Raw genomic sequence first — 23,321 nt, forward strand, 5'->3', positions numbered from 1 at the left:
TCTTCGCGCTTTTTCCTAAATGGCTTGTATGTCCTCGGTGAGCTGTTCAGGTCAATCACAGTTGAGTGCGCGTTGTGGGCCAAGTCAAAAGTATTTTCCGCCAACAATGTCCTAAAAGGTACATATAAATTTCCGAGATACAGCCTAAGCGTTTATTTGAATGAACACATATAATTAAAATTATATATAGATGATACTTGATTTTATAATATTGACTACTCTGGGAAAACTTTTATATTAGCATTGATATTTGTAGGATACTATTTAACTTCATCGTCAACTGTTAGGACTTTCCTTGCCGGATATTTACTCAATTCAAGATGTCGGCCGTCGTGGGTTCGCTTGTGTCTTATGAGACTGATTCTGATTCGGATAATGAGACGCAGTCTAACACCAGTCCTGAAAAATTAGACCCCGATGCAATAGCTCACCTTCTTCCTTTAAAATGTGGGAAAAATACTTCGTTAGCCCTCCTAAATGCAGCACCCGAGGTCGCAGTAAAGGTAAGATGCTACGCAGACCTCGCTCAGTTTGTTATGAAATCGGCTAACGTTAACTAATTATCGTCGAAGTTAAAATATTACTAGGGCTTCCGACAGTATCACAGAAGCGTTTAACCAATATGTGTGTTGAAGTGGCATCTGAATTTATCGGAGTGTTTCTGTAATTGTTTGTATGCTGTCTTATGTCTACGCCGATATAGGCTTGTTAGACGACTGTGGGTAACTGCGTGATGTGGTCGGGATGCGTTTGTTTTGTTACTTATGTAGTTTTCCTACAAATTATGATTAAATACGCGATTCTACAATTATTACGCCAAATGAACGACTGTTTATCAGTTTTAGCTAGCTAAACGTTATTATCTGAAGTAGCGAAGCAGTTAAAAGAGCTTAAAACTATTGTGCTTATCCACAAACTACTAGCTGTAAGCAGTCAGGTTTTTAAGTCACACGTTTCCCTCGATGAATCAAGAGATATGTCGAAGTACTTTAATCACGCCCTGATAACTTTACTTTTATTACAGGAGGACGTTTTGACAGGAACTCATCTGGATCCTTCCCTTAAGGAGGTCAACTATAACCCGACATACGAAACCATGTTTGCCCCAGAGGTAAGCATTTTTGTGGTCCACAAAGGTCCGTTATTCACCTCTCTAGAGAGGGGAGATTGACATCACGTTGCAATCCCAGCACTTTGAGTATGTTCTAATAGAGTTGTGTAAGACTGTTTACTGTTAAAAGAACTGTGTTGCATGTCCATTACACTGGCACTGGCAGTCTGGTTAAGCAGACTTTATTTTTATTCCAGTTTGGTCCAGTCAACCCATTTAAAACTCAGCAGATGGCAGCCCCCAGGAACATGTTGTCTGGGTATGCAGAACCAGCACACGTTAATGACTTCATGTTTGAGCAGCAAAGGAGAACCTTCTCCACCTTCGGTATGTCATTTGGACGACATCTCCTTTTTGACTGTCAGAGAATGATGTCTTTATAGCGCCGGTTGCTCATTGGTTTAATTTGATTTCATCCTTTTGCTTTGGGGATTCATGTGGATGAATGTGCCGAATCACATAGGAATACACTTGCTACTTGCTTTGTTTTAGAAGAGCTAATCTTCACAAAGTCTACCTCATTGATCTAAAAAGTACACTCATGAAATTTGAGCTAGATATGTGTGGGTCGGTTGGGTTTTGCATAAGCCCTGTTATTTTTTTCCCATTTATTTTTTATTTTTTTTATGTAATGCAAGGTTTTATGGGAGCATATCTGTGGAATTATAGCAGAAACGAAAATAGCCCCAGTGTGCTTAAAGGTTTCTGTTGGTGGAACTCAATGTGCAGAAAAAAACTGAAGTATTCTGAATAAGAGGCATGTTTTGTTTCCAAGGGTACGCGCTCGATCCATCTGTGGACAACAGCCAAGCTTCATCCAGCAGTTACATTGGTGCTGTTGAGGAAGCTGAGAAAAACAAAGGTACTTCATTCCAGCAGGAAAAGCAACGTTTCTCCAGTAGATATTTTCAGCATTAATGCTCATACTTTAAGTAACAGTACTGTAATGTATGGTGACAGGTCCTGCACTGGAAGCTTCTCACCTTTCGGCCAGCAGGGGGCCTCATATAAGTTCTCGGTCCTTTGTGATGTCACGCACACGTTCTCTCTTCCCCAGGCATAACAGTATTTGAGTCAGGTGCTAAAAAGGGAGAAAAGAGGAGGAAAGTCAAAGGTGGTGATGCGTCAGAAATCGATGGTTTCCTTGGGCCGTGGGCAAAATACATGGACGAGAAGGACGGAGCCAAGCCATCAGAGGTGAGTGCCTTGTTCTGTAAGCTTTCCTCCAGCACTGTCTCCTTCATTCTCTCGGGATTGCTTTTCGGGTAAAAGGAATGAGGAGGCAGGAGCAGGAAATGGACGTCCAATTAGAGAGGCGTTCGCTATGAAGGATTCTAAAATACGAGGCAGTCGGGTTAGTCTTTATTGATTGCTTGTTTGAAGTCATTTATGAAAAATGACAACTTGCCTGTATCTTACATAAAAACAGGGCATTGCTGGTTGCCACCAAAGCAGCACATTTTGCACTATAGTTGCTTTTTCAGTCTAGGCTGCATCAAATGGGTGTTTGTTATAAGTATATGAATATGAATGACCACGCAGTGCTGCATTCCGGATTATGTTGTGACCATGGTGTGTTGAATAAGCGTCTGGGCCTTTGTTGAGCATTCCTGCTCCATTACATGAGTAGGTGTACAGGCAGTGATCTATTATTTCCCGTGTTACCAGCTGCTACTGTCTGAAGCGCATGTATTGGCCGCACGTTAGATCTTCAGGCAAAGGCTTTTGTTCTTTTTAAATGATTTCTGCTAAGGATTTGTAACCCAGTCTAACCGAGTCTTTTAACAGGCAGCCGTGATCCATAATCGCCTTTTAAAATGTGTCGCTGCCTCTCGTAGCTTGAGCGTGTCGTTCCGAAAGGTCCTCGTTAATTTGCAGGTTCCTGGAGTGCCGAGTGACATTTATGTTAGCCCAACGGGTTCATCAGCAGGGGTGCAGCTCGCTGGTCATTTACAGTGTTCCATGTGCCCTTGTTCTCCCAACAGGAGGAGCAGAAGGAGCTGGATGAAATCACCGCTAAGAGGCAGAAGAAGGGGAAGAATGAGGAGGAAGCTCCTGCAGAGGAGAAGACCATTCTTCATGGTAAATGGGGGTGTACATTGAGGTGGCGTTCAGAGGTGGGTTGTTTGTCTGTAGCTGAACTTTGTCTATGGCACACTTCCTGGAGTCAAGGCACCCTGCTAACCTTTTGGTGTGGAGTTCTGTGGGTGAAGCTTTTGATAGTTTCTTAGCTGCTGGATCCATGGGAGCTCACATGGCACTGAAATGCGTAGGGATGGTGGTGGGGGCCGGGCTGCACGTAGCACTGAAATGCGTAGGGATGGTGATAGGGGCCGGGCTGCACGTGGCACTGAAATGCGTAGGGATGGTGATAGGGGCCGGGCTGCACGTAGCACTGAAATGCGTAGGGATGGTGGTGGGGGCCGGGCTGCACGTGGCACTGAAATGCGTAGGGATGGTGATAGGGGCCGGGCTGCACGTGGCACTGAAATGCGTAGGGATGGTGATAGGGGCCGGGCTGCACGTAGCACTGAAAAGCGTAGGGATGGTGATAGGGGCCGGGCTGCACGTGGCACTGAAATGCGTAGGGATGGTGGTGGGGGCCGGGCTGCACGTAGCACTGAAATGCGTAGGGATGGTGATAGGGGCCGGGCTGCAAGTGGCACTGAAATGCGTAGGGATGGTGATAGGGGCCGGGCTGCAAGTGGCACTGAAATGCGTAGGGATGGTGATGGGGGCCAGGCTGCACGTAGCACTGAAATGCGCAGGGATGGTGATGGGGGCCAGGCTGCACGTGGCACTGAAATATAGGTGGAGGGCGGCACACCTGCAAGAGCACGGGGGGGTGATTTTCTAGTTTTCTTTGTGTACGTGAAAGCCTCCTCGTCAGACCTGGCTGCTCCATCCTTTCTGCTGTGTAATCTCACGCATGCTCTGTCCCCCCCAGTCAAAGACGCGTACGACTACCAGGGCCGCTCCTACCTGCACATCCCCCAGGACGTCGGCCTCAACTTGCGCTCCGCAGACATTCCTGACAAGTGCTACCTGCCTAAAAAGCAGATCCACGTGTGGACCGGACACACAAAGGTTAGTGTGCGTCGTCCCTCCCCCACCCCCACCCCGCCTCCGTGGTTTGCTCTGCCTGCATTGAGTACAGAAATTCACATTGCCATTGTGCTGGGGGTGCGTCATGACCCTGCACCCAAAAGAGTCTCTTCTCAAGTTTATTTTTCCTGTTCAAGTTGCTCTTTACTGGAATACCAGGAATGTGCTTTTCGTCTGTGTTCCATGCGCTAGGATGAGTGAGAACGTGCCGTTTTGTTTTTATTTTTCATTTGTGAAGTGAAAGGAGGAACTTCTCTTCCGTTGGTGCTTCAAAGTAATGGTGTTCGAAGGTTAAGAAATTTCCAGCAAATTGACCCATTAAAGGGCCTTCAGGATCAGTGGTACTGGAATGAGAGACGACAGCTAGCTGGCTGTATGCCCAGTGCAGCCTCAGCCAATCAGAGGAGGGCATGCTTTCATGCACTAACCGCTGCTGTTGGCATAGTACTGGGTTTGGTGGAGCAGGTTTTAAGCTGTGTGCGGCCTGAACGTGGTACCTCGTCTATCTTCTGAACCCCTGATAAGCCTCTGCATCTAGTCACCTGTGTGGGGCAGGAGGGCTGGGACCCGGGGGCAGAATTATCCATCCCGTAGGGGGGACAGAATCACCGGCTGGGCCTGCTTGACGCTTCCCCTCTGAAGACTGCGTCCCCAGCCGACACTCGGCCTCCCTTGCCACACCCGCAGGTCCTCCCCCTCGCCCCATATCTTGGTCCTCCGTGAATCGCAGTGAGCAGTTCCGCGGGTGTTTCCTAGTTGATGGCAGCGTTGAAGTGGGACACTAATTGGCCGCCTGTTGGGAGATTGAGGGAAGGTCTGGGGATTTGCTCTTCAGATGCCATGACTCCACGTCTCCCATGTCAGTGACCTTTTGTCAGTGACCTTTTGTCATTGTTGTTTTTTCCCTGGCCGACGCCTTTCAAACACGCTCTTTTCCCTGTGGTGACAGGCTTTGAAATCTGACCACACTTAGAGACTTCCATCCTAAAGGTCTCCTAATATGAAACCGAAATCCCCAATCGCCTGCTATGGGCTAATCATCACCAGAGGCCAGACAAACAACCCTTTTTTTATTTATATTTTTTATTACTGCCCATCTTGCCTTGCCTTCCCTCTGCTTCCAGGATTTAAAGCTGTTTGGGTTCAGTTTTCACTCCTAACAACCTCTGAGCGAGTGAACAGCTGCGGTAGTGGAATCTCATCATCAGCATCTCAGCATGATTGTGTATATATTTTAATGTCTACCGTGCGACATTTACACCAGTCACATGACCTGCGTGCTTGTATCTGCCCTCCCCCGACCCTAAGGACTCCCATCGGATTTCTCCAAGCGCGAATCCCCGTCGCTGACACTTTTCTTGTGATATTCGCTATGATTAACGCCTGTTCGGCGACCACCCCGAGAAAATCCCTCTCATCTTCAGAGGACCAGTGAGCGCGGAGCTCGGATGGCGTCCTAAGGCGTCCCTATTCTTTTCGTTGGCGTTTGTCCGTCGTGCGACGGCGTGATGAATCATCCCCCTTCAGGTCGTGTGACACGTCAGCAGAGTGTCCAGTCGTTTAGCGTGTGCTATGTACTTACACCATTCACATCGCCCTCCCTGGCCGTCCGGTCTGAATGACTGATGCTTGCGTGGTGCCCCGTGGGGGCGGGCAGCACGGCTGCCAGCTCCGCTGACCCCCTGACCCTCTGACCCCTTCTCTCCTTAGGGTGTCAGTGCCATCCGGCTCTTCCCGGTGTCGGGCCACCTGCTCCTCTCATGCTCCATGGATTGCAAGATCAAGGTGAGTCTGCCTCCATCTCGCTCCAGTCCTTTTGTTTTTATTAAAATACGACATTTTAGTCAATTTGATTGCACTCACTTTGATAGCTCGTGCTTCAAATCAGCATATCACCTACAGGTGATTCATGTCAGTCACCCAGAACTTAAGGTCTACTCCATGTATTTGAGTTTCCCATAATATTATCACATTAAGAGAGTGAAAGTGTCTCGTGAAAGTTTGAAAGGCATTTAAAATATGGTTTATGCTAAAAATGTTAGTTCTGTCTGGTCACACTCGTCTGTGTATATCCGCATGTGTATTTTAATGGTGGAGAGGTTTCATTTTGGCTGAATGTTTATCCCTATTTCTGGAGAAGTATCATTTATTACTATGCTGCTTGTAATGCATTTTATGATCAACTTTGGACAGATTCTGTGCGGAGGGAATTTTCTGATCTATTTTCTCTGGAAGAGTGCAAACAGGACGCTGTTAATGTCACATCCTGCCCTCTGCCAGCAAATGTCATCTTAAATGGCTTTGCTTTGTACTAATGAAAACTCATCGCTGTGTAGAAAGATCAAGCCTGCATGCAACGTTTTGATGTTTTGGTCCCTGAGCCAAACCGGACCCAGCCGGCCTCCGTCTCGGGTATAATTAGGAAACCTGTGCTTAACAAGGCCGGTTTGGAATCCGAATCGGGCTTCACTGAACGCCCAGAGCGCTCTGTATTAAGATGCTAAACCTGCTTACGCAGCCGAACCCGAGGCTAAGCCACACTCATACGCCTTTCATCTGCTTTCAGCTGTGGGAGGTGTATGGGGAAAGGAGGTGCATACGCACGTTTATTGGTAAGTGTGCCTTTCTATCTCATTTACTCAAAGAATGCTAGTTGGACAGTAGACTCCATGGTTGTGGGTTCGAGAAAATGCTTGGACTCCTACTGTTCATAGCACCCTCCCTCCCCCCACAGACTAAATGTGCAGGTAGGTGAATTGGTGTCTCTAAATTGCCCGTGTCAGTGTGGCTTTGAGTGTCCAGTGAGAGGCTTGAGTAGCTACTGGTTCACCTTCACTTGATGGATAGAGAATTTTTGTGGTGAGGAACCATAGTCTCAGTATCTGATAATTGGTCAGAGGACTGCTGGAGATAAAGGCTCCCTCTCTGTAAAGTGTGTGCCCCCCCCCCCAACCCCCGCAATGCATGTCAAAAACTTATAGCCTGGTTAGGGACACAAAGCTCATCTACCAGTCGAATGTTTTCGAACTGCAGGCAGAAACCTGTGCAAATGCAATGTTGCAGGTGTCAGAATGAGCCTGATTTTGCATGGTCTGACCCCACATTCCTCTTTGACTGTTTGCGGTTTGATTCCTGGGGCTTCCTGGGTAGGTCCTAAGTCACTTGCTCCCTAATAGGATAAGTGGCTGCTGGTGATAGAGGGAGAGACCAGTCGCGTGTTGCTGCTTTACACAATTACCGTCGTTAGGATGAGAGCAGGCGCGGCGGCGGACTTGCATGGCTGCCGTAATTGGTGCCGCCGGCTGCTTCATGATTACCTTTGTAGATGTCCCTGTTCCTCTTGATTGAGGAATACGTTTTTCCCCCCCCCCGGCTTCTGATGAGAGAGACTGTGGGAAAATGAAGCACCGTCTGGAGCGAAATTCCGCTCTGTGTGCTGGCCGGCTGGGGGGGTGGGGGGTGTCGATGCTGGCGGCCGGTTCCTTGGTTTTTTGTTAGAGCCTGAAGAAGATGGCCCTTAACGAGTGCTGGGTTCGACTTGTCCTTGTCGGGGGGGGGGGGCTGGTTGTCACTTATCTCTGATTTATTGTGTACCATCCAGGAACAGTTATAACATTACAGCTGAACTGGGAACATCCTGTTGCGTTCCTGCTGGAAAATGTGGTCTGCTATTTCACATCATAAAGGGAGATGATGGAGCTTGCTGGGTTAATTAGCTCTGATCTTGATACTTAATGCGAGACATAGTGGGCTAATTCCACTGGATACGCTTGTTTCATTCGATGTTTTGTGAGGTGTTTATCTGATTTATGGGTAACACTTCCCATGACCAGATGGCAGACGGGTTGCCTTGTGTGGTCGGTTCTCCGTGTGGAGTTTGCACGCTTACACTGCGTCCTGAGGCTGTTACAGGTTCACTGCCTCCCTGCCTCCGACAGAAATCGTGTGATTCTGTGAAGTGGTGTGTGTGTTAATTGCTCATGGTGTGTAACAGGGCGTGGGAGTGTGGGCTCCGGGTTGGACCGGCACCCCGTCCAGGGTTTACCCTGCCCTGGACCCTGTGTTTCCCGGGATCAGCTCCAGGACAGTCATCCATCTGCCCTGGATGGACAACAAGATGAAAGCACTCATGTCATCATCATGCATGAGCTCTGCGTGCACATGACCGTCTCACCCGCATCCTTCTGTCTCTCCCAGGCCACAGCAAAGCGGTGCGTGACATCTGCTATAACAACACAGGGACACAGTTCCTCAGCGCTGCCTACGATCGGTTCCTTAAGCTGTGGGACACGGAGACTGGTGAGTACTGAGCCCTGTGATGTACCACTAACTCAGGGTTTCTGAACCTGGTCCTCAGGGACCCCCAGACCGTTCACATTTTTGCTACCCAGAGCTGGGAGGGAGCATAAACCTGGATACTCTTGGGGCTCCCTGAGGACCGGGTTGAGAAACACTGGTTTAGTTAATGTCACACCTGTCCTGCCGCTATGAGTCATGTTGTGCTCCTTAGGGAGGCCTAGGGAGGGAATTTTCGCACAGCCAGCCGCACTTCAGTGACCTTGTCCAATTTATACCACCAGGTGGCAGCAGATGAGCAAATCCTCTGGTCTAGTTTGCCCTGCATTTCAATGTCATGCTGCCCTTCACGAGACCATGTGGAGCACAACATCAGCACTGTACAGTAACTGGCCTTACTGGTCTGGATGGCATTTACCGGTGGTCATCATAGCAGAATGTAGTTTGAGTTGATTGTGCTGCTCTCAGGGTACAATAAATTAGCCATGACTTGCTCACCCCCATCCCTCTGAAGGTTGTTGTGCTAAGATCAGACGCCCCCCCCGTAGTGGGAAAGGTGTGGGGGAGAGGGACATGCTTGGTGACCTTGGGGACAGCGAAGAGGCTTTTCAACTATGTGATCCCCAGCATCATCGTTATCAAATTACCCAAGACATTTATGACCAATATTGCAGTTTCTGTGGTGCTGTTTGCTCTTACACTGGATATGGTACATCTCTACACTGGATATGATATGGTACATCTCTACACTGGATATGGTACATATCTACACTGGATATGGTACATAGCGCTGTGTACCTCTGATGCTTCTCTTAACATCAGTGATATGTGCCTTTTTTTCCAGAAATAATACTCATTTCTGGCTATCCCCTCACAGTAGTGCAGTGTTCCCATTTGCCTTCTCAGATATCTGTCATGTACGGTACTACATGGCAGAAGCTACCTTATATTTTATTGGACGAACTGAATGTATATAACCTGACAAGAGCCAGCTTTTGGTGCAAGCAGTTTTAATTAACATTCTCTGTCTCGGGGGGGAAGACTTTTCTCCGACGCCTGATTTTGGACACACTCGCATCTTGAGCAGCAATCTTCAGCTGGCTGCCTGACTGTTTGGGGGGAGTGGCCTGAGGAAATGGGAGGGGTCTATGTAAATGAAGTGGGTCAATTGACATGTCCCTGCCTCTTGCTCAGGAAAGTGCATCTCCAAGTTCTCCAATCGCAAGGTGCCTTACTGCGTCAAGTTCAACCCCGATGAAGACAAGCAGAGTCTCTTTGTGGCTGGGATGTCTGATAAGAAAATTGTGCAGGTAATTTTTCACCCCCCGCCTCCCGGTTCTCCCACCCACAGAATGCCATTAACAAGAACTGAACTGGGGCATACTCTCATTTGGCCCGGTTGCCTTGTGCTGTGCCTGAGCATGATTATCCCCCCTCGTCATTCTCCCCCTCCAGGTCTGTTCTCATATCATGCTTAACGTTGTGGGCCCAAGCACGCCTTTGTCATTTCCGTGCGCTTTTTGTGTTGTTGACAATGGGGAGAAAAGCCCTACCACACAGCAAAATGGAGTTCATGATTAATGTCCTTATTTTTGTGGCTTATTTGGAGTCATTTTGGGCACAATTACACACAGTCCTCTCATAGATTGAGTATGCAGTGATTATTTAATCGTACTCCATGTATAAGAAAACAGTCCAGTATTTTACCAAATGTTTGTTTTTTTTATGTGTGTTGCATTCATTTACACAAAGTGATCCCTTTGCTGCTATGTTTGTTAAATGATTCCTTTAATCGGGGCTTTAACGAGCGTAAAAATCTGTCCAGATGCCGGCTTTTCCGTACTAATACGTCTAAAATATTAATAGCAGGTGTAGTGTGATGTCCAAAAGGTAATCTGTATAAATTTGGCATATCCTTGTTTTTGTAAAGTCTGATGGCAGAGAACACCACATGCTACTGATTTCGTAAATCAAGGAAGCGATGAGCACTGAAGAGGCGGTGAAGGAAGGGACAGATCAGCAGCCACAACATCTTTTAAAAGAGCAGATATTGCAAGCTAGAAAGATGTCAGTGATGTGGTGGTACTTTCTGCAGTTTATAGTCAGATATGTCAGGGCCTAACACCCGTTATCTAAAGCCCAGTAAATGTTTTTCGGCACCTGATCTGTGCAGCCTGCCTGATCCATTCCTTCTGGGTCTGGTTCAAGTACATGTGGGTGACGTCACATCTGCTTGGGCACGTTCAGCGATCTCACTAGATGCGTATCGTGCCAGGGCATGGCATGCAGCAATCATACCAGTCAGACGAACTAGACTTCGGGGGTCAAACGGGCTCGGGCACCATGCGGATGGCCTAGTGTGAACACGGCCTTAGTGCCGGGGAGAGCTGACCTGAACAGATTTCACACGCTGTCAGCTACCCTGGTTAGTGGGAGGCAATGTCGAGCATTTCTCAGAATGTCTGATCTGAGGGGGGGGGCAGTCACATCAGCAGGTGCTCGGTCTAGCAGGGAGGAGAATAATGCCTTTCATTCACATTTCAAACCCCCATCTTTGGAAGGATTAATTTCCTCCTACTATAGAAATTCACTTGTTCCCCGGCGAATGAGGTGTCTGACACTTCTGCTTCTGCCGTGATGCTGTAACTACATGTTTGTGTAGATTAGGGGTGGGGAATCTGTTCCATGAAGGGCCAGTGTGGGTACAGGTTTTTGGGATGACCTCTCAATCGGCCAATAACAGTGGGTCCCCAGGACTAGAGTTGAGAACCCCTGTTTTATTATTGGCTGATTGCGAGGTCATCCCAAAAACCCACACCGGCCCTCCATGGAACAGGTTCCATACCCTTGGGGGCAGCGTGTGGCTCTGGGCTAAGCCTGTGTGCCTGTAATCACAAGGTCGCCGGGTCAAACCCAGCCTCAGCACGTCTGTGGGTCCTTGAGCAAGACCCTTAACCCCCAGCTCACTGAGCGCCGTTACAGGTGGTTGCCCTTCGTGATCAACTTACTCTACAAAGAACAAGTCGAGGGAGGCGTAAAAAGAATTTCCCCACTGAGACAATAAAGGATCTCTTATTATTATTATTATTATTATTATTATTGGTGTAGATGTAAGATCACATGGATTTATTGATGTGTGAGTAGAGGAGGAAGCTACAGTGTGGAGTGGTGGGGCAGCACTGAACCCCCCCCAATTGCTGACCTTTACAGTGGGACATTCGCTCAGGGGAGGTGGTCCAGGAGTACGATAGGCACCTGGGTGCTGTCAACACCATCACGTTTGTGGACGAGAACCGGCGCTTCGTCAGCACATCGGACGACAAGAGCCTACGTGTGTGGGAATGGTAAGTTCCACGGGGCTTCCTGGTCAGCCCAGCAGGGGTCTGTACGGCCCCTTCACACAGAACCCACAAGAGGCGTTAGAAGTAGTGTGGCTTACAATGCTCTGGGTGGTCACACACACACACGCACTGCACACACACCCACGGTCCATGACAGAGAAAGCCCTCGCAGCAGATAAAATGGCAGCATACAAACTTGGGGCCCACCTTGGCTACAGACCAAGCCCACCACAGACGGGCCGTCAGCTTTTCCGTAGCCTGTGACGATTTGCAGAGCGCACAGCTGGGAAGGGGCTGGACACCGTGATGAAGCAGCTTGGAAAGTGACGACAGTTTCACTTTGCCTCACCGTTCTATAACATCTGCAGGTGGTTTTCATTTAAAGCCAATTAAAATCTTTTTTTTATTTTTTACCGGGGAATGTTCTCCTCGAAGGAGCCCGAGGTCTTCTGCGGGGCACCCAGTGGAGGTGGGGGAGAGCTCTGAGGGGCCTTGCGGAGGCGTAACCCGCGACGTGTTTCACCTCCCAGTTTAGATTCCCGGTCGCTGACTCTGGCGGCCTGGAGGAGGGGCTTCTCAAAGTCAGGGATGCTCAGTGTCCCCGATCAGACGCAGTTACCTTGGCCTGCTTAGTGTGTCATTAGCTGGAGGCTCACGGGGGGGCAGTGAAGGGCGACGGGGGTGGGCGGCTCGCTTTGTCCGCAGCTGCAGTGCCTCCTCCGCAAATAGCCACAGTGCAGATATTTTTAGAAGCGTTTTCCCAGCGTTTCGGGATGGCCAAACGCTGTTTTACATTCTCGGGACAGGACCCACCCCCCCACACACAGTATGGAGGTGTGGTTTGGGATGGCCAAACGCTGTTTTACATTCTCGGGACAGGACCCACCCCCCCACACACAGTATGGAGGTGTGGTTTGGGATGGCCAAACGCTGTTTTACATTCTCGGGACAGGACCCACCCCCCCACACACAGTATGGAGGTGTGGTTTGGGATGGCCAAACGCTGTTTTACATTCTCGGGACAGGACCCACCCCCCCACACACAGTATGGAGGTGTGGTTTGGGATGGCCAAACGCTGTTTTACATTCTCGGGACAGGACCCACCCCCCCACACACAGTATGGAGGTGTGGTTTGGGATGGCCAAACGCTGTTTTACTTTCTCGGGACAGGACCCACCCCCCCACACACAGTATGGAGGTGTGGTTTGGGAGGGTCAAACGCTTGTCCGGCAGCCTTGCAAGGTTTTGAGGGGGTAGATTGCTGGGGGGAAGGGAGAGCCCATTTGTATGTTGATTTGCTGGCACAGGGCTAACAGTGGCATGTTAACTTCACTGAGACCCCCCTCCCTCTCACTGCATAGGCAGGAAAAACACAGTCCCCCCCCCCCCCCCTGCCCAATATCCATAAAAAGGCTGGTTTTTCTGCTTGTCTGTCTCATCCTCCTCTACGATGTTCTTGGATGGGTTGGCGCGGAGTCCGGCCCGCCTTCCTGACAGCTCTGGGGGCACAGCTGCCGCCCTCCTGCCCCCACACCCCCGACAGCTGTTCCCCTCCTTGGGCCCCTTGGCCAGCTTTGCCCCCACCCCACCCGCCTCACCTTATGTGTTTCTTAACAAGCAGCCAGTCTCTCGAGCACCTTTGATAAAGGGCGCTGGCCGCATTACCGCTGGCAGGCAGGAAGGGGGCGCTGTGGGAATCCGGCGTCTCTAGTGTGAACTCGCCCCGATCTCCACATGCTACTGATTTTGGTAGCATTATTGATCTTCGGCGAGCCTTGCGTCCCAGTATGGGCAACAGAACCGATTGGCTGTCACAGCTGAGGACTCTGATCTTCCTGAGGGTCGAATGAGCGTGATGTATGACTCGCACGGGTCACGCTTCGGGGTCCGCGGATCAGTCAGTGTGGATGGGGGCAGGTCTCTTCCAGAGAGCGCCTGTTAGGCCCGCCCCCCACCCTGCCACGCCCACACGCTCTCTCTGTGTCGCAGGGACATCCCAGTGGACTTCAAGTACATCGCAGAGCCCAGTATGCATTCCATGCCGGCCGTGACGCTGTCACCCAATGGTAAGAGTGCGGCCTACCGCCCCCCTCGGCCCCCCATTCCCGTTCCGCTGCTTTTATGCTCCTTCCCGCCCTCTCGTTTTCCCCATGTGATCAATTTGGCAACGCGAAATACAGACTTCTGTTTACTGGACAGAAAATAGCTGCATGCGAGCGGATTGTTCAAAATATTTATTTAGATGATTTGCTCTGGCCTGTTTATGTGCCTGGAATTTTCCTTTTTCATGGATCATCTCCGGATTCATTCAGATTACTACTATGTTAGTCCTGCAAACAAATTTGTCGGCAAGTGGGAGACTGCTCAAGCCAGCCACGTGCTGTTAGACCGTGATCCCCTGAGGGTTTCGGCTGACAGACCCTTTAATCTTGATTTCTTCAGCAGCCACTTGATCAGGTAGAGCTTGTGTCGGATCAAAGTATGTTTGGAGACTGACTGACTTCTGTTCGGACTGCAGGCAAGTGGCTGGCCTGCCAGTCCATGGACAACCAGATCCTCATCTTCGGAGCACAGAACCGGTTTCGCCTGAACAAGAAGAAGATCTTCAAGGGTCACATGGTGGCCGGCTATGCGTGCCAGGTGGATTTCTCTCCGGATATGAGGTACGACACACTCAATCTCTCTCCCTCTCCATGCAGTATCCAGGACATTCGCTGCATGGATGTGCGGTGGGCCGGTTTAAACCAGTTTCATGAAACCACTTCTGGTTCCTTCAAATGAGGGCTGCTGCAGAATCATGCATTAAATAAACCCTGCAAAATTCTTAACATCAATCGAAAAGTGTTTGCCTCAGGACTGGGTAGAAATCAGCACTAAAGATTAAAAAAAAAAAAAAAAAAAAAAAAAAAAACCTATTTATCTTTGGAAATTAAACTCAGACCAGCTCCTTTACATTTTTGCCTTTTTTGGAGAATATGTGATTATGTGTAACTTTCAGAAGGATCCACTCTTCTCCTCCTTTATATCTTTATACATGCATACTTTTGTTAGCTGAGTGGTTATTCATATTTATTTAGCGGGCAGTCTCGTCGAAAGTGACGTACGACCCTGGTTATAGTGATCGTGCTCCTAATTTCAAGCAGCCCTGAGGGACCCAGTGGTCCACCATGCCTGGCCCCCAGGGCGGTCTGCGGCAGCTCCCATGTGCTGTTTTCTTTATGGGGGGGTGTGTTTGCAGTCCACACAGGTGCTCGTGGAGCCCCCGAGAATCACCCCAAAACGCTGAGCTCACTCAGGGCAACGTCAGAAACACGCCGACACCAGCTAACTGGAAAAGAGGTCCAGCAGGGGTAGTGAATTAGAACGTGGCGCTGATGTCCCTCCTAACCTGATCCTTCCCCCCCCCAGCTATGTGGTGTCGGGGGACGCCGACGGCAAGCTGAACATCTGGGACTGGAAGACCACCAAGCTTTACCACCGCATTAAGGCGCACGACAAGGTGTGCATCAGCGCTCTCTGGCACCCTCACGAGACCTCCAAGGTCGTCACCTGCGGTTGGGACGGCCAGATCAAGCTGTGGGATTAGGACTGTGGAGCTGGGCCCGGACAGCGGGGCATCTCCCCCGTGCTCTGTCCCGTCTCCCGCGTCCCAACGCGCGTGGGACTGGCATCCAGTCCTGCCGTCGCTCGCTTGTACCTCTGGCTTCTGGGCGTGGTGGTGGTCGGGGGCCACAATCTCCCTGTGTGACCTGCAGCTCGCTTTCTTTTTCTGGCCGATGTTGCTCTTCGGGTTTTAACATGCCATCCATGCCGTGACGACAATAAAATTTTTGTACATTTCCATTAAGTGATTTCCAGAAACTTCTCCTGCATTTGTACCCTGCAGGGTGTGCTTTATTTGGTCTGACAGTATCGATACCAGCCTGTCACTCCTGTTTTAATTCACTTTCGCTACCAGCGAGAGGTGCTATTTCAGCTTGACTTGAGCTTTAGCTAAAGATGATGCCCTCCGGTATCTGTGTATATGTGTAGTGTCTGTAAGGTTGTAAACATTCCTGCGGCTGTGATTTCGACTGTGGTTCTTACAGTCTGTTAGAGCTCATATAGCCGTTTGACTTAGTGCTTCACTTTGAACATTGGAATTTTATTTAAGAATCTTACTTTAACATCCATTAAATCAGCTTAATAGGGCTGTCAGAATCCCCGTTTTGTTATAGAATTTTTTTTTTCACCCATCCAAAAAAAAAAAATATTGAATTAGGTGTTTGGCTGTCGACTGTGGCCTTTTAAACCCCGTTCTAGCAAAAGAAAATGCACTTTTCATTATTTCAGAATTAGCAACAGAGGAGTAAATGAAGTGGGGGCGTCGGAAATGAGCTAATGCTGTCAGCGGCCAGCTTGACATTTTAATATTCAAAGGCATAATGATTTGGTCGAGGCCATTTTCTCTCCCCCGACCTGGGACCATGCTGAGATGCCTCTTCCCTTGCCTGTAATTTTACCGCTGCCTGCTTTGCATTTTGCTTTCGCCATGGTCTTTATTCTAGAAGGCCGGCTTGTAGCCAGGGCTGGGCGTAGGCATCCCACAAGAGCTTCCATACACCTGATCACAAGGTCCGACGTTGGTCACCCCATTTATCTGGCACCTGGATGCCCTGCAGGAAACAGGGCCTGACCTCCCAACCCTGAAATCTGCATAGCAATTAAAACACTTTTTGACGACGCGAATTTCGAACAAAAAGTCTGCAATTTCAGAAAGTTCCTGTAACGCCGATGCCATCCGTGTCACGGTTCAGAGGCAGCAGAAATGTCTTTATGGACCCCACCGACACGGTGGAAATCTTTGATGCGGAAATGTGGGAGTGGGTCATTTTTCTATGCCAGACAGCAGAGGTTGCAGGGTCAACACAAGTAAATTCATTTTTTTTCCTTCATCTGCCCTTTAAAGTTCAAGCAATCAAAAGAACCCAAAAACATTTTTTTTTTTAAGTATCAAGTTAGGTAAGAACTCCATAGCACTGAATTTTCTTTGGTCACCTTTGGAGTTGCGTATTCCCAGCAGGCTTCAGGCCCGTTTCAGCTCACTGGCTCCCCCTGTGGCCATGTTTAGAAGAGCGACCGCGGCAGCTGAGTTACGCCAATCCCATGGAGGCACTGAGACATCTAGAGATTTATCTAAATGGGCCACACAGACAGACCACAGCGCCCTTGGCAGCTCAGGGAAAATGGCCCAGCTTCTGTTTTTGTTTTTTTTTTTTTTTGGTGGTGGGGGGGGGGGGGTGGACACCAGAAGGTGATGTGAAGTCATGGAGGCACCATATGTCAGAGGTTGCGGGGAGTGGCTGAAGGCCGCCTCGGCATGTTCTCGCACGACGTGGATGTTGCATAAAGACAGACCGATTACTTTGTCCGGTGCCTTTGTGGAGCTTCAGCGTGGCCTCCAGCTGGAGTTCACCCAGCCCAGGATGTAGACGCTGCTGCTGTTGAACATGTCCTGGCGCAGGAAGAGGCGTGGCCTCCTGCTGTCACTCTGGCTGTAGAAGAGCTGGAAGTGGCTGCACTCCAGCTCCTTCAACAGGCTGAACCAATAGCGTACCACGGCGGCGTCGTCCCCGCCCACCTCGAAGCCGGGCCAGTGCAGGTGCACCTCCAGCAGGAGCTGCCCGATCTCCGGGAGGACATCATCCAGAATCAGGTTCTCCAGGATCTTCCACTCCGCGCTTTCCATGTCGGCCTTTAGCACGTCGATCTGCACGCGGGGAGATCAGCAGATGCTGGTTATTGCACCATATGCTGCTTTCATTCGGTTTGATGCACAAACAAGCGGCTTTTTTTATCCATAGCAAGTCGCGGAGTGTGACATTTAATACCCTTTTCCCCCCACATTAATATAGATTTATTTTTTCATGGAAGCAATTTAGTTTAAGCACTGTAATTACACAAGGGGGCTCTTGTGAGAGCACAGAGCAATAGTTTGCCAAACACAGGCCCATAATTGATCTACATCAGTATGGTGCAGTGTTCTAATCTTGTCAGGAATATCTAGAATGGCAACATTGAATATTTAATGTGTTGATGCTTCGTTAATTTAGGTTTTAGTATAAGCATGATAGTTTTGTTTACTTGCACATTTCCTGCAGAATTGCTCTTCTGGGAAATAATTTTTAGCTATAGTGAGGCTGTTACAGTGCTTGGGCGATGAATTTCGAGATTTTCAAGAGAGCAGAATGCATGCACCTCCGGCCCTGTAACTGAACGGGAACATTTTGCATACCGTTGGCTCACTATTTGACAGTTTCATCTCCTGACACCAACCAGCTCCAAATCTTTGTCAGAGAGAGAGAGGTTCCCCTGGTTTATAAGAATATAAGTGCTTCTATGATTGACTCCAAGCAGTGCAGGTGTTCCTGACAAAGATCAGCCCGTCACCCACCTGGGAGTCAGAGGACATACAACTCTCACGGCTGCTCTTGGCCACAGCATATACCAGACCACTAGTGGTTAAAACTGAAAACTCATTCTCTCTGTAAGCTGAAGGCTAGATCTACCTTCACATGACCTGCCCAGGAGGAAAATTTGTTACTCTGAACAACACTCGATGAATTCCCCAAAGTCACCTTTGATCTTTTCCATGGCCGGGCAACTTGGCCTGGTGAAGGACACCGAAACGGTATTTGGATGGAGATGTGTCAAGACCCACGTAGATCAAACAGCAGATAATCATTTCTGCAGAAATATTAAAGCCTACTAGAACCTTCCATAACACCTCCCATCTTTCAATGGAGCGTCAACAAATTTTCATCTCTAGTTAGATGGCTAATTATACAGTAACGATGTTTATTATATCAAGAAACAATAAAGCATTTCAAAACAAACGGAAAGCGAACTGTTTAGCTATGCATTTAGCTGGTAAATCAGCACACATATACAAACCTTTCACCCTCAAGCTTAAGGTAAAGTAAAAATCATTATACAACTGAAAACTCTGAAGGTTTTTTTTATATATACACATATATACACACACACACACACACACCCCACTTACATTTATCCAGTTGGCTAATGCTATTCATGTCAAGAACCTTCAACAGGGATGACTTGACTCAAAAATAATACCAGGGTAAGCTTGAGCCATAATTTAAGCATGACTGGCATTGTAAAAAGCGGAACAATGCTTTATGTTCTTCTGTTGAAATGATGACTTATTGGGCTTAGGCTGACGTATCTCATACCCCATGACCACAAATAGCCTTGGTGGTGGGGTGGGGGGATGTTAAGGGCACATTCACGACTATATATTAAATACACACGTGGAAATTTGCATGACAGAAACACGCAAGCGGCAGGGATGGATCAGGTGGCAGGGAAAACTAGCCGACAGACAGGGTCTCCGTCACACTGCATCCTCAGAGGATCCCTACGGCCCCATGAAAGTCAGCGTTTCGTCGGCTGCGACGCGTCCACCGCTGCTCTGCGACTCTCCAGAACATGAAGGGATTTCCTGCCTGATCCATTCATCATCCTGGCTCACAGAGACGGAACATCTGATAATTTAGAAGCCCTGCTCTGAGCAAATATTAATCAGCATGAAGTGACCCACGAATTCTCGGGTTCAGTTTCAATGCATTTGCTATTTTTCTTTCATTACACTTTACAAGAATACGACATGATGAGCAGCTCTTTCGGAATTTAATTTTAATTATGAGGTCACGCTTCTTGTAATTGTGCAACTGTGGGGAAAGATTTTCACAGGCACTTCATTGACCGGGAACATTGTGTTAAGCATATTGTGTTACATCACAATAATTCCTCCCAAAATGAATGACAATGGATACGTATCAAACATGCAGAAATTATGTCAAAGAGAGCCTTCTGGATAGAACGTAACCTGAAACCCTCTGGAGTGAAGTCGTGTTTGGTTGGAGTGCTGTTGCTTTGTAGAAGAGAATGGGGAATATGGATGGGTTGACATGAACATCAACACGGAAGGCTAGCCTGTCATCTATAGCCACAATCCAGGTTGCTTAATAAATCCCCATAACCTTTAACATTCGACTCAAGCAGAGACTGGGTTATCCCAGCAATGGGCTAAGTTTAAACAAACACTATCAGATCTTTTAACAAAATCAAAATGGCTGTATATTAAACTCGACACACATTAGTTGACATTCTGAGAGCTGAACTCAAACACTATACACCCCATAGAGCTGTGACTGTTTTTCAAGCTGATCTTTTGTTACTCGTTCTCTCAGAGCCACTCTGAATCGCACCGAGGGGTAATATACAATAAAATGCTCACCCCCCAAGAGAAATGATTGATTACAAAAGCTATTTAAGTTGTGCGACACACAATTCCCAACCTAAGCCTTAAAATGTCAACAAGACATATAAATTCCAGCTAAAGTGCAGTCAGCATTCAAACAGAAGGTGATTGGGATGTGTGAGGTAACAGACAGCAGATATCACAGGCCCGGTCTCACATGGTCTCAGGATCATTTAAGATTAATCCTTTTTTAATGAACCAAGCGAAGTGCCACACCCTTCGGTGGGTGGACATGTAGGGGCCTTTCATGTCAAATGAGAGATAAACGCACTGGGTCTGAGCCAAGCGCCAGTGACCACTGACATCAGCCCTTTTGGGGGGGGGGTTGTCATTTATCCACATTAAAATTAAAAATACACTATGTGTAAAAATTCAATTTTATGTATATTCTGTGGATTCTGAGCTTTCACATCTCGTTTTTCTGTATTACTGTATTACGTTTTACTTATGTATTGCGTATATGGAAAGATGACAATAATGTTCACTTTGACTTTGAGGGCTGCAAAGAAACAACTATAGCTAAAGCACGTGAACTGAGACGACAGCACCTCGATCAACGGAGTCGATCATTCACAAGACGGTTCACAGACTGTACAAATTAAAGGTGGAATATCAAAGGAACCGCTGAGCTACAAGCAAAAAGGTGTAGACTGTCCAGGACGGAGAGTTAAGGCTCAACCAAGAAGCTGAAGATGATCGCGCTTAACACAGGCCAGACAAGATGGCAGGCAGTTAAAATGAACCTCTAAAATAAACAGCATTTCTAATACCTTATTTGTGCCCCCAGCCCGAGGGTGTAGGTTTGGTTTCAATACCAGTAGGGATCAAATCAATTCCAAACCCCCCACCTCAAAAAACAAACACACTCTACTCCCACAATATTGGCAAGGACACGTCTCTACTGTCCATACCCAAGTCTGTGCCTTTATACCAGCCCCACCTGATGGAAAATGAAAAGAATGGTATATGAAAGAATGGTATATGAAATAATCAAGTAACAATAATAATAACCAATTCAGTCTTTTTTAAATAAGTATGAACTAACCGGAAATCGCATAAGCGACATGTTAACACTGCATATGAAATTGAAGAAAACAGACAATTTATAAAACAAGCCTAATTACTATGACTAACCGGGAAAAATGAACATTTTACCATTTCTGGTCAATATTAAATTTTCATTACCCTGGTGCATTATTTGTGTTCTAATCAGGAACAGATCCACATTTACATTCATGAAATGAGTTTATTAAAACATTTGCTAAGATAATATTTATAGTATAGACATAGAAGAAACGTCTGCAGATGTCCTTCAACTTACAGCTTTGGCACACTTAATTGATTTAGCTCACACTTTTATCCAAAGAGATGTACATTTCTGAGAAAGCAGGGTCAAAAAGAATCCCTGGAGCACCTGGGGGGTTAAGAGCCTTGTGCATGGACCCAGCAGTGGAACCACCACCCCAGGCTTTGAGCCTGTGACCTTCAAATCACAAGAACAGCATCCTAACCCACTGAGCCACAAGCTTCCTTATAAGGTCATGGTTTACAGCTTCCTATTGGTCCAGAGCTGCACAGAGGCATCAATGAAGGATATCTGTTCCCAGACATCCTTTTTATATAGAACCCTTACCTATATGGGGTCAGGCGCAGTGAGCTGGCCAGCCTGCGGGGGTCACGGCCCGGGTCGAGGTCACTGGCAAATGTTCATGCTCAGCTGATGCTTGCATTAAACGGCGCCAGGGGGCCTGTCAACCCTGCCATGCGCGGATAACAGAGCGTCACTTGGAGACTGATGGGAGAGCATGCACCGTACCTGCAGCGCTGATGTCACACCCTATGCAGCTCTCTGCTGCTGTTACATGCTTGTTCAACGTCATAGCATCATAAGCCAGGGGTTCACAATTGTTTAACTGGTCAAAAAGGTTCTATCCTACAAGCAGTGCTGGCGTTTACGACAACTAGGGTTGCCAACTCTCACGCATCTCGCGTGACACTCACACTTTCAGACTCTCACGCTCATGCAAGAAATCTTGCGGCAAATCTATGTTATTCTATTATAAACCTAAAAATAGCCACATCAAAAGCGTTTGGGCAGTTCGCAAGCCTTACAGACTATTTACTAGGTAATAAAACTGTTACATGCATGTGCGTGCAGACTTGTCTCCAAATGAAAATCTCATGCCAGCCTGCTGACCAAAGTTGACAACCATGCGCCACTCAAACCATGCATTTGTATGAGGCCCCCAAGGTTGTGGCCACAAACAGCCACTACACTAGATGATAAATGTGTTCTTTATTTAGGACATCCAGAAGCAGCATGTTCTGCTAACCAGCTAGCTAGCTATGATCTTCACACTTAACTTGCTAGCTATTTGATTTAGCTTTTGGAACATCCAGGGAGGAGGGGGGGGGGGGGGGGGGCTTTTTGAGTAGGTCTCTGAAACAACAACTGCATCCTGCCAACAAGATGAGTTCCTGGTACATTTGCATAGATAAATAGTTGACTGTGTATAATATGTGACCTTAAAGTGATTTGGCTCATTAGTTTGCCAAAATTCCTCCTCAAGCTAAAAAACAAAGAGCAACAGCTCACCCGTGTTTAACTGTTTAGGGATTTGAGTAATTAGCAATATTATAGTTAGTCTTATCAGCTCAAATTCCTCCTGAAAACATCAACAAAGGCTGTGGGAATGTAAAACAGTTCGGGGCAGGGTGACGGTGTGACCGACGGCTCAGTCACGTCTCAGTAAACTGTTCAGTGGGAGTGGAAATCAGCCAGCTCAGCCCTGGACGACAGCTAGATATCACCGTCCAGATCCATGCAGATACCACCCTCACACCCACAGCCACTTACACTACAATGAAAACCTCAACCACCATTAGCCCTAAAATCTGTTCATCTGTTCTCAGTGATAGCTATTCAGTCTATATGTTTTGACTAACACAGCGTCATTATATCCACAATACACTGTTTTGTACTGTTAGATTATATTATTAGATATCATTAGGTATATTTTACTAAAATCATTTTTAGAAAGTCCCAATGTATAGAGACCAATATATCTGTTTATATATGCAGTTCTTGTCGGTTAAGGCTGTGTGGTTTCCCTTCATTCCCGCACAAAGACTTTTAGTGAATGT

At 47.7% G+C, this 23,321-nt stretch overlaps 2 protein-coding genes across 3 annotated transcripts in view; one reads left to right on the forward strand and one right to left on the reverse strand.

Annotated features, from left to right (window-relative positions):
- Positions 1-290: 290 nt before the first annotated feature.
- cdc40 (cell division cycle 40 homolog (S. cerevisiae)) lies at positions 291-15,701 on the forward strand. The gene is made up of 15 exons (XM_023836915.2): positions 291-503; positions 1,025-1,111; positions 1,309-1,438; positions 1,887-1,973; positions 2,169-2,308; positions 3,097-3,193; positions 4,059-4,198; positions 5,927-6,001; positions 6,783-6,828; positions 8,414-8,515; positions 9,707-9,822; positions 11,723-11,856; positions 13,844-13,920; positions 14,373-14,517; positions 15,263-15,701. Exons 1-15 carry the CDS (start codon positions 321-323, stop codon positions 15,438-15,440), a joined length of 1,737 nt encoding a protein of 578 aa, XP_023692683.2. The 5' UTR covers positions 291-320; the 3' UTR covers positions 15,441-15,701.
- Positions 15,702-15,977: 276 nt separating this feature from the next.
- mettl24 (methyltransferase like 24) overlaps positions 15,978-23,321 on the reverse strand; it is a 31,157-nt gene continuing 23,813 nt past the window's right edge. For both annotated transcript variants that reach the window (XM_072702688.1, XM_023836928.2), the window contains one exon: positions 15,978-17,603. In XM_072702688.1, the coding sequence (XP_072558789.1) occupies positions 17,283-17,603 (321 nt within the window). In that variant the 3' untranslated portion in view covers positions 15,978-17,282. The remainder of the gene's footprint in view (positions 17,604-23,321) is intronic.

This window comes from Paramormyrops kingsleyae, chromosome 19 (genome assembly GCF_048594095.1).
Source record: "Paramormyrops kingsleyae isolate MSU_618 chromosome 19, PKINGS_0.4, whole genome shotgun sequence".
NCBI classification, from domain to species: domain Eukaryota; kingdom Metazoa; phylum Chordata; class Actinopteri; order Osteoglossiformes; family Mormyridae; genus Paramormyrops; species Paramormyrops kingsleyae.

Excerpts from the sequence above, each read along its gene's own strand:
- cdc40 (XM_023836915.2), top strand. The coding sequence starts at position 321 with ATGTCGGCCGTCGTGGGTTCGCTTGTGTCTTATGAGACTGATTCTGAT. Across the intron at positions 1,439-1,886 it reads GAGAACCTTCTCCACCTTCG|GGTACGCGCTCGATCCATCT; the intron begins GTATGTCATTTG and ends TTTGTTTCCAAG. Across the intron at positions 3,194-4,058 it reads GGAGAAGACCATTCTTCATG|TCAAAGACGCGTACGACTAC; the intron begins GTAAATGGGGGT and ends TGTCCCCCCCAG.